At 39.1% G+C, this 12,230-nt stretch overlaps 1 protein-coding gene across 3 annotated transcripts; it reads right to left on the bottom strand.

Moving 5' to 3' along the window:
* Positions 1-9,420: 9,420 nt before the first annotated feature.
* drc10 (dynein regulatory complex subunit 10) lies at positions 9,421-12,213 on the bottom strand. Of its 3 annotated transcripts, none has more exons than XM_079350343.1 (5): positions 12,110-12,212; positions 10,690-11,325; positions 10,348-10,560; positions 10,179-10,250; positions 9,421-9,841 (listed from the first exon to the last, which is right to left on the bottom strand). In XM_079350343.1, exons 2-5 carry the CDS (start codon positions 11,305-11,307, stop codon positions 9,560-9,562), a joined length of 1,185 nt encoding a protein of 394 aa, XP_079206469.1. In that variant the 5' UTR covers positions 11,308-11,325; positions 12,110-12,212; the 3' UTR covers positions 9,421-9,559. The 3 variants fall into 3 exon arrangements, with proteins under 3 accessions (XP_079206469.1, XP_079206470.1, XP_079206471.1); XM_079350344.1 differs by lacking the exon at positions 12,110-12,212 and adding an exon at positions 12,044-12,092; XM_079350345.1 differs by lacking the exon at positions 10,179-10,250 and having other exon boundaries at positions 12,110-12,213.
* Between the last annotated feature and the right edge of the window lie 17 nt (positions 12,214-12,230).

The raw sequence follows: 12,230 nt of genomic DNA on the forward strand, positions 1-12,230 counted from the left end.
ATTCCTCTTGGAAATCAAGCTTTTTTAAAAAGCATCAAAGACTTATTTAAAGCTGATTTCATTATAGTCTGAACAATTGCTTTAAAATATAAATGTGTATTTGCAGTCTCTTGCAGGACCCTGGGAAGCATTTGTGTGATGTCTAGCATTAGTGATGCCATTCTGTGAGGAATAAGTGCTCCGAGATGGAGTGTAATTGGGAAAGTTGATTATGGTTCATCTCTATGAGTCTGATGGTGCCCATTTGTGAAGCAGTGAGCAATGACAAGATGGTAGCACAGCATTTGAATACAACAGATAAAAAAGATCAAGTGTTGACTAAACGATTTTTACGTTTCTAAAAATTGGCAATTAATATTGGAACAAGAACTTTCTCTTTTCTGTAATAATAAAAAATACCAAACTTGCTCTGGTGAAACTTGGGAGCCTCTAGAGCTTCATCAGATAAAGTGAGATTTTAAATATGACTAGGCATGGTTGTAAAATGGGCTTATAAACACACAAAAAAACATTTATCTCACTGTATGCCTGTATAATAAGCTATATGTGTGTTATGTATTATCTGTAAGCCCTGCATGACACTAAGAGCACAGCACAATTGGAGTACAATGATGTAGAACAATAAACGTTTGTCCATTACATATGGTGCAACAAAGTGGGCTTTCTGAGATGTATTTAAATGATACTATCCATCCTGGTTATTTAAAAGCACAAGAATGGCCTAATGTTATTAAGCACGGTGTAGTAACAGGACTTAGACTCCGGCTAATTTCCCCCTAAATGAGACTTTATGGCTGAAACCATCCTGAAATCACTGAAGTAGATCTTAATATGTGCGTCATTGCTGTCAAGATAAGAGGCCATGTAGGGGTGTGTATGTGCGTGTGGTTTTGAGCGTGCTTTGGTTGGTCTGTGTGTTGCTCTTAAAGACAAAGGGGGAGGTGAAGGGTCAAGCTAACAGCAGACATGCCAGCGCGGGGTCAAAGAGCTCAGACTAACTTGATCAGTGATGGTTGTTTATCTGACGAACCTCCGACTGTCACCCTGATAGTGTGGCTTCATCTTCAGTCTCGACTCTTGCTTTTACAGCTATTCAGAAACATTGAGGAAGAAAAGCTGTACCAATGAAAGAAATAAACACAAACATCCAAACATTATCAACAAAGCTGATGTGAGAAGTTATTTGTTGTTGATGGATATGTATTGTGTCACAGGATCAAGTGCACATCAGGATCTTTCTCTTCCTGATTTTTCTGTCACTGTTTGCAGTAAAAGAAAAAAAAAGAAGAAGAAAGGGTTTTAAGAAGGACTATATGATGTGACGTGAGCGAGAATAATTGTTTTAACTCCTCACTCACCTCCAAGAGTTGCAAGACTAGCAGCCAAATACACATGACAGGGGGAAAGGATAGAGGCGCTCCCCCAGTGGGTGGTGGGTGGGGTTGTGGGACGTCATGGAGCCAATGTCCCGTCTGATTACAGCCAGAGGACTGGAGAGGCACGCTAATCCCACACTCACACACACACACACCGAACACTGACACACGCACACACAGATAGAAAGACATACAAACGCGCACACTCGTAGTGACACACACAGCAGCCCTTTCAATAAAGCGAATACAGTCCATACCCCCTGATCTCACTGCGGTCCAGACAGGACACACATAATGATATCACTACTAGCAGGACTTCACTTTGCCGCTCTGCTTGTTTGCTCACTGTACTGACTGACTGCGGCCCCTCACAGTCTCTTGGTTCTGAATAAAAGCACATTGTCAGGTCATTATAGTGCATGTGGGGCCAGGGCTGCACCCAGCATTTCAACAATACCAAGTCAAGTTCCCACAAAACCCCACACCGCAGAAGTTTGGGCCAGACTTCTCAATGACATTCTTTAAAAATGAAACATCTTTTGAGATTTTTTATTATTATTATTGATTGATTTCAACATTGTCATTTGCAATAAAGAAGAAAGAGAAGAAGAAACATACTACATGGGATTTTGTCAGCAGCCCACAAATATACAGGGATCATATACATGCACGCAATCCCTTATACAGTACCTATCAAAAGAAGCTAAAGACAGCAGGCAAAGAGGGCAAACAACGACTGAACTATCTCTCTTTCAACTTTCCCTTACAGCAACAAAAGAATGCTTGCAACCAAGCGAAAAGAAATGGCAAAATATATATCCATAACCATAACATATGTCCCACATCCCCAGCCTTCCTCTTCACCCACCCAACACTCCCTTCCTTCTAAAAATCAGAATCATCCAACACAACTGTCTTCTTGAGATCTGTAAAGCAGTCCTGAGGCTGATTATAAACAATGGTCCAATTGTTTTAGATTATAAAATGACCCAGAAAATAAATCTAAATGTTTAAAACATGTTTTCCACTTATTTTGCTCTCCAGGAATTATAAATACTGTGCCTTATTTTGTCTTTTGTAAAGGTCCACTTTGCCTAGAAGGCCCCCAGTAGACTTCCCCCTCTTCCTGCATTCAGCTGCCTGTGCTCTTGTGTACGTTTGTCTCCCCTCGTGTTAAGGCATGTTTGCAAACAGGCCAGACAGGACCACTGCTGTGAGACAAACACACAACACAAACATCAATAAACAAACAAATCCATTCATACAGCCTACTCCCTCCAAACGCCACATGCACACACCGCCCAATTTAAGAGCACTCACTCAGGCTGCTATCTGGTCCTATTGTTTGCCAGAAGCAGCATTTGTTTGGTTCGTATCCAGTGCATTTCTGCAATCCTGTCTCATTACTAATAGATGGTGTCAGAGAGTCGCTGGCCTCTCTGTCTGACAAGGCATTAGCATAAACACAGACTTCCTCTCAGTATCTGTTTGCAGCCCACTGTTGACCTTTAATTATGGATGTCTAAATGTTTGTTACCTGCCCACTCATGTGTGGGAGTGTAAGAGAGCGTGTGAGTGTGTGTGTGTGTGTGTGTGTGTGTGTGTGTGTGTGTGTGTGTGTGTGTGTGTGTTTGTGCGAGCGAGATACAGTTCAAGTCAAGGTGTTGAACTGGTTGACTTTAATATTTAGTATTTAAACTTTTTCATTTTTCTAATCAGATACTTGAAGAGTACAAATAGAACTTCATTTACTAAAATACAACTTTAACAATCAGAAATAGAGAGAGGAAAAGAGAGTGTTAAACTGTAAAAACAGTCCTCTGAGAAAAGTGCTGAAGAGTAAATAAGACTCAAAGGGTATTTGAGCATCAATTTCAAAGCAGGCAGACACAAACAAAACATCTCTATAAGTTATAAACTCACAGTGGGGCAACTAGAAAAAGTAAAAAATAAAAACGACCAAACAGTAAAAATATAAAGAAGAACGACTGACATCCAAATTGAGTTACGCTGCTTTGTTTTAAGTTAAGTTGGTTTTGCCTGCTTCTTAAAAGATCTGCAAATCCTATTATATTGCATTATAATGTACATCATATCTTATAAGGCCATCAAAAGCTGAATAACAGCATGAAAAATCTGTCACATGATGAACATTGACACTTTGACAGGACCTTCGTGAAATAATGTACAGCTCCAATATCTTCAGACATTGAAGTAAGAGCCATGCACAGTTGAGTTTATGGTTATTTGACACAACATGCTCATATTGTGTCACATGGTGACAGAGAGGGATGGCATTAGCATACCTAATGGAAATGCTGTGTGCTGTTATTTTTGCATAATAATTGCCAGATGTGATGCTGACATGAGGGCAAGAACCTGAAAAATGCATCTGATGTCGATGTATCTCTCGCACACACTCACACAAAAAGAGCAGAGGAAATGGGAGAGAAATCAAAATAAAAGGCACGACCAAAGGGCAGTGAAGGGGAAAAACAACAACACAGATAGCTGCAGGCAGAGATGCCACTGTATCTATTTTTGATGAATGGATCGCTTTGTTGGCTTGCTGTGCACGAGCACACGCAGTTTTATTAATACGAACGGAGAGATGCTATTATAATAAAAGCATGTTGTGCCGGGTGATGGGCGCAGTGTGACATCGTGGAGATGGAGACCTCGCACCTTGTAAACGCAGACAGACCTTTCAACAGTTGAGGACAAGAACTAAGAGGGTGCAGAAGGTGAGGCACAGAGCTTCACGTCATCATTGTGAACTGGTAACACTGTTCATTTGTATACTTAATGTTACCAAATGTCCTCCTCAGTTGCATTTATATAATAATTTAAATGTGTTGCTGAAGTATAGTTACCCTCCCTTAGTGACGTATGGAGTCCAAATCCTAGTTAGATTATATTACTTTGACAAACCATTATGTTAAAAGGAAACACTGCATGATTGATACACATTCTTAGATATTTGCAAACTATTCAATTCTTGATCACATGAGAACTCAAAAGACTGAAGACTGTTGACTTGACGTTTTTAAACAGGATTACAATATCTTATTTGATTTCTTTTTTCATTATCAAATGTTAAACTGCCTGATCCAGCAGGGGTTAAGGGCTATCACAGCATCTCACTCTGGCTCTTCTTCCCCCACCCTTTTTTCCTGAGATCTCTCTTCAGACTTTTCTCTGGGGGCCAATAGGTGCCATGTGGTAGTTAGGTAGTTAGGTAGCTAGGTAAGTGTCGTCTCTACCTGACAGCTTGCAAAAACAGAGTCTGCAACGTCCCAGCCTCATTCAAGTAATGGACATTTCTTTCAATGATTTGTTTTCTCCACTGCCCACATTTTAAGTATCTACTTCAGTTTTAAAAACTTGTTGGACTCCAATAAATGCTTCCTTAAATTAGGTCTACATCCTCTGATCCATGGTAGCCTTAACAATTTTCACACAGCACATCTTGCTTTTGACATGTTTACAGGAAAGTGTCATCGCGTTGGTCTGTGTCTGTCATTCTATGTGTGGTGGCGAACATGGTGTGTAACCATGGCGTGTTTGCATGCACTGTCTATCGTCTGCCGAAGCTTCCGCTGCGTAAAGGTGTGATATGAAGTGTGACTTTTGGGCTTAAAGTGAAAACATAACACATCTCTGGTAACACCTGTCAATCAAACATCTGAAAGTCTTGTTCCATGGTTCACTTCACTGAAATCCATGCTGGAAATAGTTTTTCACTAGTTTTCTAATCATACTGCTCCTTTGCATCTCATGATTATGAGACCATGGGCCCAATCACACAACTGATAGTCCCCTTATTTAACCTCAGCCCATTTCCAGGGGCGCTATTAGGGTGTGTTGGGGCACGAGGCAAGCATTCATTGGGGGCCCCTGCAACCAGCATTCATTATTATTTTGCAGCAATAATGCTTGCAACACTTAGCAGGTTATTGAAAGTAAGTGCTGTCAGATGGGGCCCCATTAGGGAGGTTTTCTACTGTCATTGCAAAATGTGCACATTTGAGGCAATGCTGTGGTTTAAGCATGGTTGAAGCAGAATTCACCCAGCGTTGGATTGTTCACTCACAAATTAGACCCTTCTGAGACAGGTTCGTTTAAGGCCTTTGAGGGCCACATAATGGCCAGGGGCTCCAAGCAGTTGCCTGCCTTGCCTATTGACAAGCAGCGCCTCTGTCCATTGCCTTGTATTGAAAACGCTGCCTTCCAAGCCTTCACTGGGCGTCAGGTGGCCTATAGCGATTATTTCGATGTGCCTATCATACAGAGGCCGTGGTCCTCATTGCAGTGTACATGGGTTTGGGATAGGCCCCTTTCCTTTGCTGGATGTGGTGCCCTAATCTCTCTTCCCTGCATTTCCTATCTCTCTTCTGCTTTTCTAGTACAGGCAAAAAGGCCAACAAAATGAATAAATAAGAATAAAAAAAAAGTCATTTCACATGCAGGCTTTAGCTGAGGGGTCTAAAAAAAAGACCAAAGCCCCTTTTTGTTTTTCCTACTCAATCATTCTGCATTAAAGAAAACATGATCTTCTTGACAAACAGTCCATCTAGATCTACAAAATGCTAAGATTTTGACTAATTTTAGATTTCAAGATGGGTCTTTCAATTGGTTTGGCTTGTGAGACTATATGATCAACTTCCACATTGTGGTGTAGAGGGAAAATGTATCTGGGTTCAAACTGATTTCTTCCACTAGAAAAAGAGGCGTTTGTCAGGGTTGCATCAGGTTTAAGTAGTAACTTAAATCGAGGATGTATCGTATGTATAAATGAACATACTGGTCTGTTGGATCAATACTCTGCGCCTGGCCTCTCCCTTCTCTTCATTTTATGCCCACACAGCCTTCTTCTGCAGTCTCCTGCTGAAGGACCACACCATGACTGGACAACACTAAACATTATTCTCCCCCAAAAAATCCTTAATGTCCTTAAAACAAATACAAGTCCACCATATATAATCATTAAACACAGTGAGAGTCAAATCTACATTTAGCCATGACAGCATCAGGAAGTTTGAACATGGCAGTAATTGCACTTAAAGTAAGAGCCTTTCGAGCTCTTGATGCAATAAAAGGAAACTTGTATAATAATCAAATTTGAATTAAAACCTCTTAAAAAATGATAGTGTTATCCAGCCCATTGTGCTGGGGGCTTCATAGTTCTGCCTTTGAGAACAACATCAACAGCATCATGACGAAAACTGCAGATTTGATTTAAATATCTAAATCCCGAGACATGATGCGTTCAAAACAGCTCCAAAGTTGGTTCTAAGATTATTAACTCTTCTCCAACGAAGCAAAACTGCTCTACAAACGTATGACTTGTTAACCAATGTAAAGAAAGTAATGGCAACATTGGAAAACACAAGATTATGTATATCTGCATCATGAACGTGTCTAACAGAAGAAGCATTCGTATGCCTAAGAATGGCATACGAATGTTTTCATACATGGACCTCACTGCTTTTTTACAGCAACTTCAAGTTTTCCCTCCTTGTACTCATTACAGTAACAGGACTCTCTGATTGTACAAATTATTTTGTTTCATTTATTTTTTATTTTATTTTGTTTTGTACTTGGACAGAATTGAAAAAAACCCCACCATACTGCATGCAAATGAACATATTTGTATTTTTTATTGGTTTAGCTTCTTGAACCAGATGCAACAGAACTTTGTTCGACTGTCTACTTATCTGGTGTAGATCCTGACAATAAAGTCTGTAAATAGAGTCTGTAAACTATAAATTATATCTGGGCCCCTTAACAAAACAACAAACCTTTAGTTAGTTAAAAAAAATTAATTTAATGGTGTCCTCTGTGTACGTTTGTTACATGAGCACGGACTGTATTTTAGATCTATAGAGATGAGCATCAGGATCATGCAGCAGAAGGAGAAGGTTTCACAGCGAGTGCAGTTGGAGCAAATTGACCAGTACAGAGCGTGTGAAGCCTTGCCAGAATCAATCTGACCAATCAATGTTAATAACTTTCTACCATGCTTGTGTGTGAACAGGAGGTTGCCTACGGGCTGAGCGGTGTGATGACAGGAGGCTTCTTACATGACAGAACCACTGGTCCTTAACTTTGCAGAGGAAATGCCAGGAGTAGGACGAGCTCAAACTGGGATCTTAACCTGTATTGAAACTAAGTTGTATAGCACACATATCGATATTCTTACCAGTAGCTTAAAAGATACACACACTACAAGATAAAAAATATATATATACTGGTGTATATCTTATTGAGATATCATGTTTTGTGGCGGGAAATTGTATCACGTGATCTCACCAAGAAGTGAATTTTAACAAACTCCACCGACATGGTGCAAAAACTAATGTTTTGAGGTGTTAAACTAAAACAGTAAGAGAGTGGAAGAAAAGGGACAGTCATTTCAAAAGACATCTACAGACTTTCCAACACTCCATAATTTGAGCAGGAAGCTTCCCATAATTAACCCTTTCTACTGCTATATTGCTAATTTCTCCTGGTTATCTCCCTATTTCCTCTCCCTCGGCTCCGCTTGATTCAGTCTCTCTCTCTCTGTCTCTCTCTCTGGCTCGCTCTACCACTACAAACTTTATCAGCAGAAGGAGAGGAGATGGGAGCATTCGGATCATGGCAGAAAAAAAATGATGCAGTCTCTTCTGATTGTTCAAAAAAAAGGAGCGAGGGTAAGAAGTTCAACCCTGAAGTAATATGAAGAATGTTGATTTATGACATGTTTCTTCATGATCGCCGATGCTTAATAACAATAAGTGCACATTTCCACACAGAAAAGGCTACCTTTATGCAGAGATGATATGAGCGAAGACAGCAAATAAAGAGAGACGTGAGCAGAATTTGTGGAGTGATTGTAAAAAAACCTTAGCTTCTACGTATTAAAATATTGCTAAAATACATGCACACGTTTCTCCTTCTGACATCACTAAATGTGTAATGATATCAGGTGTGCATCAAATGTGCATAAAACATGTTTGAATGTAAATAAGGGGCCCACAGTGCATGAAATAGCATCAAAACAGAGGAGAATTATTCAAAAATTTTCCATTTCCAAAAAACAAACCCCAATGTCTTCATGTCTTGCTTTAGGATGGACTAGGTTGAAAGTTTTTTTTCCCGTTTTTGTAACTTCCATGGAACATCATAGGAGCAAATAAAACAGGACGGGGTCACCTCTTCTAAAGACCTCCAGGTGTATGGACCTCCAGGTGTATGGACCTCCAGGCGTTGCCTGGAGAACCTGACGCTCCCCCTGCACGTCTGTCTACTCTTCTTCTCCTCGGTCCAGTTTGTACATTACTGCCACCTGCTGGTAAAAGAGTGGATCCAGAAGTATTAACACAATCGTAAATACACTATATATCTATGGGAACAATAGCCAACATTCACAAAAATAGATACCAAAGAATAAACGTTATCACCAGTCTATTCTATTTCTTTGGAGATGGTACGTTTCATCTCAATTACTTCAGTCTCATTCTCAGTTCCCTAGCTATATCTTTGACAGTGAAACAAATGTATTTCGACATGTATTTGACAAACTTTTAATAAAAGACAATAACTGCATTCAAAGAAGAAGGATTTTAACATCCCTTTGGATCTTTTTCTCAAAAAATTTAACAATTTTTAAGGACTATTCCCTTAAAAATGAAATGTTCACACCATAAACGTTGTTTTCATGAGAAAAATGCAAAACAAAATACAAAATGTATTTTTCATCTTACTGTAAATCAGACGTGCCACACCACACAGTTTGTCTACCATCCAGATCAGTGATATTGCTGGTAAATTAAAATCAGCTAATTTTGTTTTAACCAAATTAATGGAGCATAGATGTTTAGAACGCAAGTTGTGTACTGCCACCCTGTGACCGTTAAGGGAAAAAGTGACCAATCTATGAATCAGCCTCTATTTTAACCAACACTGTTGATCAGTGTTGTAAATAAAAGGATAGCAGGGATAATGATATAGTCATTGAATACATTCTATTGCTCACAAAAAGTAGACACTTTTGTACCACTTTAACACATACCACTTTAATGAATAACATAACAAATAAAAACAGACTAAATAACAGATAAAACAGGAATGATTCAGCAGCACCAAAAAAATCTCTGATATTGGTGTCCTTGTATCACAAGAGTAACTAAGCTAGTAATTTATTTGGTCTTCTTGCCTTTGTCTTTTTTGGCCTTTTTGCTTTTGCCCTTGTTCTTCAAAGCCTTGCGAGTCCTGTAGCCTCTCCACCAGGCCTGGGCATAAATAGCAGCTTTGGTCTTCAGCACCAGATCCTTCATCTCCTGATTCCTCTTCTCTTCTTCAAGCCGATTCTTCTCCTGGATCTGGTTGAACTCCACCTCTAGGACAGAACATGATAGCTCCTGTTTCCTCAGCTCCTCCAGCTCCTTCTCGTGAGCTTTTTCAATTAAATCCAGGCGGGCCTGTGATACATGATAATGACAGATATGGCGTTGAGGATGAAAGGGTGGATAATTTGAGGAAAATTAATTGAGAAAAATGACATATTAAGGGCAGTATCAAGTGTATATCACAAATAGTTTAACAAAATCCTATTGTGATTGTGTTGCTCTTTTGTGGATGGACTGAGTAGGGGATTGAAGGATCTGGAACATATTAAATTGAAATGTATGTTGCCATGTTAGTCATCCTGAAAATAGTCTTCATAAGCATATGAACTAGTAACAAGAGTATGCACTTAACTAATTTTTTTCTATATAGCTCTAAGCTTTGAAAGGCTGCATATAAATGAGTTTGTACCTGGAGTTTTCCTATATCAGCATCAGAATTTTGAAGCAGGGATTCAATTTCTTTTTCCAATTCTTCATTTTTCTTTGAAGGAAGAGAAACCATTTATCAAATAAATATATCACGATACCCAACATTTAAAATATATAGATATAAAACAATGACATTTTAGACATAGTACCTCTTGGATTGCTCTCTCGGCCTGTCTGTGTTCAAGCTTTAAACAGCTCAGCTCTGTCTTCAGTTGATCTATTTCCTGTTCCAAACGGATCATCTTCATTGTCTTGGCATGCGGGTGCTGCTTATCTCCAGAAATTGACAAGGCCGCTTCCTCTTTGTTTTTCTCTTCTAGACAACTCTGCAAATTTTCCATCTCTACATTTTGTTTAGAAATCTGCAATATTAGAAATACAATTAGAAATTAAAGAATCAAAGTTAAATTATACATTAGCAAAGTTTGTTGCCTTAAATACATTTTAAGAATTTTACAAGTGGTAGAAATGACTCCAACATGGTGCCTCACCTCTGCATCTATTTCCATTATTGCTGCAGATAATTTTTCTTCCTCTGAATTTATGAGGTCCAGTTTGTGGGAGGGAAAGGGGGGTGTAGGGTATAGGGTTTGCTCTAGCTCCTCATTCACACTGGTTAGCAACTTTTCCAACATATCGCTGTGAAACTTTTTGAGCTCATTAATGAGTATGGACTCAGTGTCCCCCATTTCCATATCCTGCTCTGCCCTAAAATCAGAAATAAAATCTGGACGGGCTCGTACAAGCCTGAGCAGATTCTTGACCGATTTCTTAAAGTCCTGCAGAGCTCTTTCTTTACTACCTTTCTCTTGCTCTCCTCCTGACTCCTGCCTGAGACCTTCTAGTGTCTCAAGTCTTTCAGCTAAAGTTTGATGTTCTGTAAGTGCCCTGCTCAACTCTGTATCTGCAACACCAGACACACTGTTTAACTTGAGAACAGCAGGCAGAGTTGTTACAAACTCAGCTTCACTGATGGAGTTTTCTAATATCTTTGAAATGCATGCAGCCTCAGGAGACAGCAACATCTTCCCTGACAGTTCATCACTGGTCTTTGGAGCATCTTCAGATCTGCCCTCTGGCTTCACCAGTTTTTTTTCCCCTTCTGACATTTTACCTCTGAATGGTCACTGGAAGAAAAGAGTAGAATACAAAAACAAATCAGATTGTAATCTTGGCACATTTACAAATCTAAATACACATTTTAAGATTTGTGTATGCAGTCACAAATCAGAGTAAGACACAAATGAAGATATATATTAATTTCCGCACCCTTTTCAAATAAAGGACCATGACTATGACCATACCGATTACCCAAGTTAATATTTAAGAAATGTGTCTTATCTTGTTTTCTTAAACTTGACCAGATTTATTCACTTCTGTGAGGAACTCAGTTTATTTGGTTTGGGTATATGCACAAAGCAGTAACTCTTACCGCCTTTACTTTGTCTTGTAAATGCGTTAGTGCTTTCTAACAAAAACATGTTACCCTACTTTTTTAAGTTAAAGATAGATCTCTCTTTCTGTGAACCTTTGCATAAAAAAAGTATGTTAAACAAAAGGCTGTTGGAGCCCAAAATAAACAATGATGTTGAGTGTAATATTAATGTGTATCCTTTAGGCTTATGTTCAGTCCATAAGCTTAAAGGAGGATACTGAAAAGTGTTAGATTACCAACATTGGGTTCGATATAAAGATCTGCAAAACATAGATAAAATGATCATTTAATATTCCTGGATCTTAGAGGACACACATAAATGTGCTTTATCTTCACCTTATATTGGCCCAAAGTTATTCTCACATGGTTTTTAACAAGACAACATTAGCCCAGTTAACATATTTAAATACCTTTCTTTGGACAACGACACAAATAGAGTAGGCCTACCTAGGTTTTGTATGACGTTTATTTCCTACCTTCCTCTCAAATGTAAAATGTTCAGCGCAGAAATGTTTGTTTGTTTCTTTGTTGCTAGGATACCACTAATGCTGGTGAAAGTATCAAACAACTTGCGCCAGTGTATATGCTGTAAACATG

This window comes from Symphodus melops (genome assembly GCF_947650265.1).
Source record: "Symphodus melops genome assembly, chromosome: 1".
NCBI lineage: Eukaryota > Metazoa > Chordata > Actinopteri > Labriformes > Labridae > Symphodus > Symphodus melops.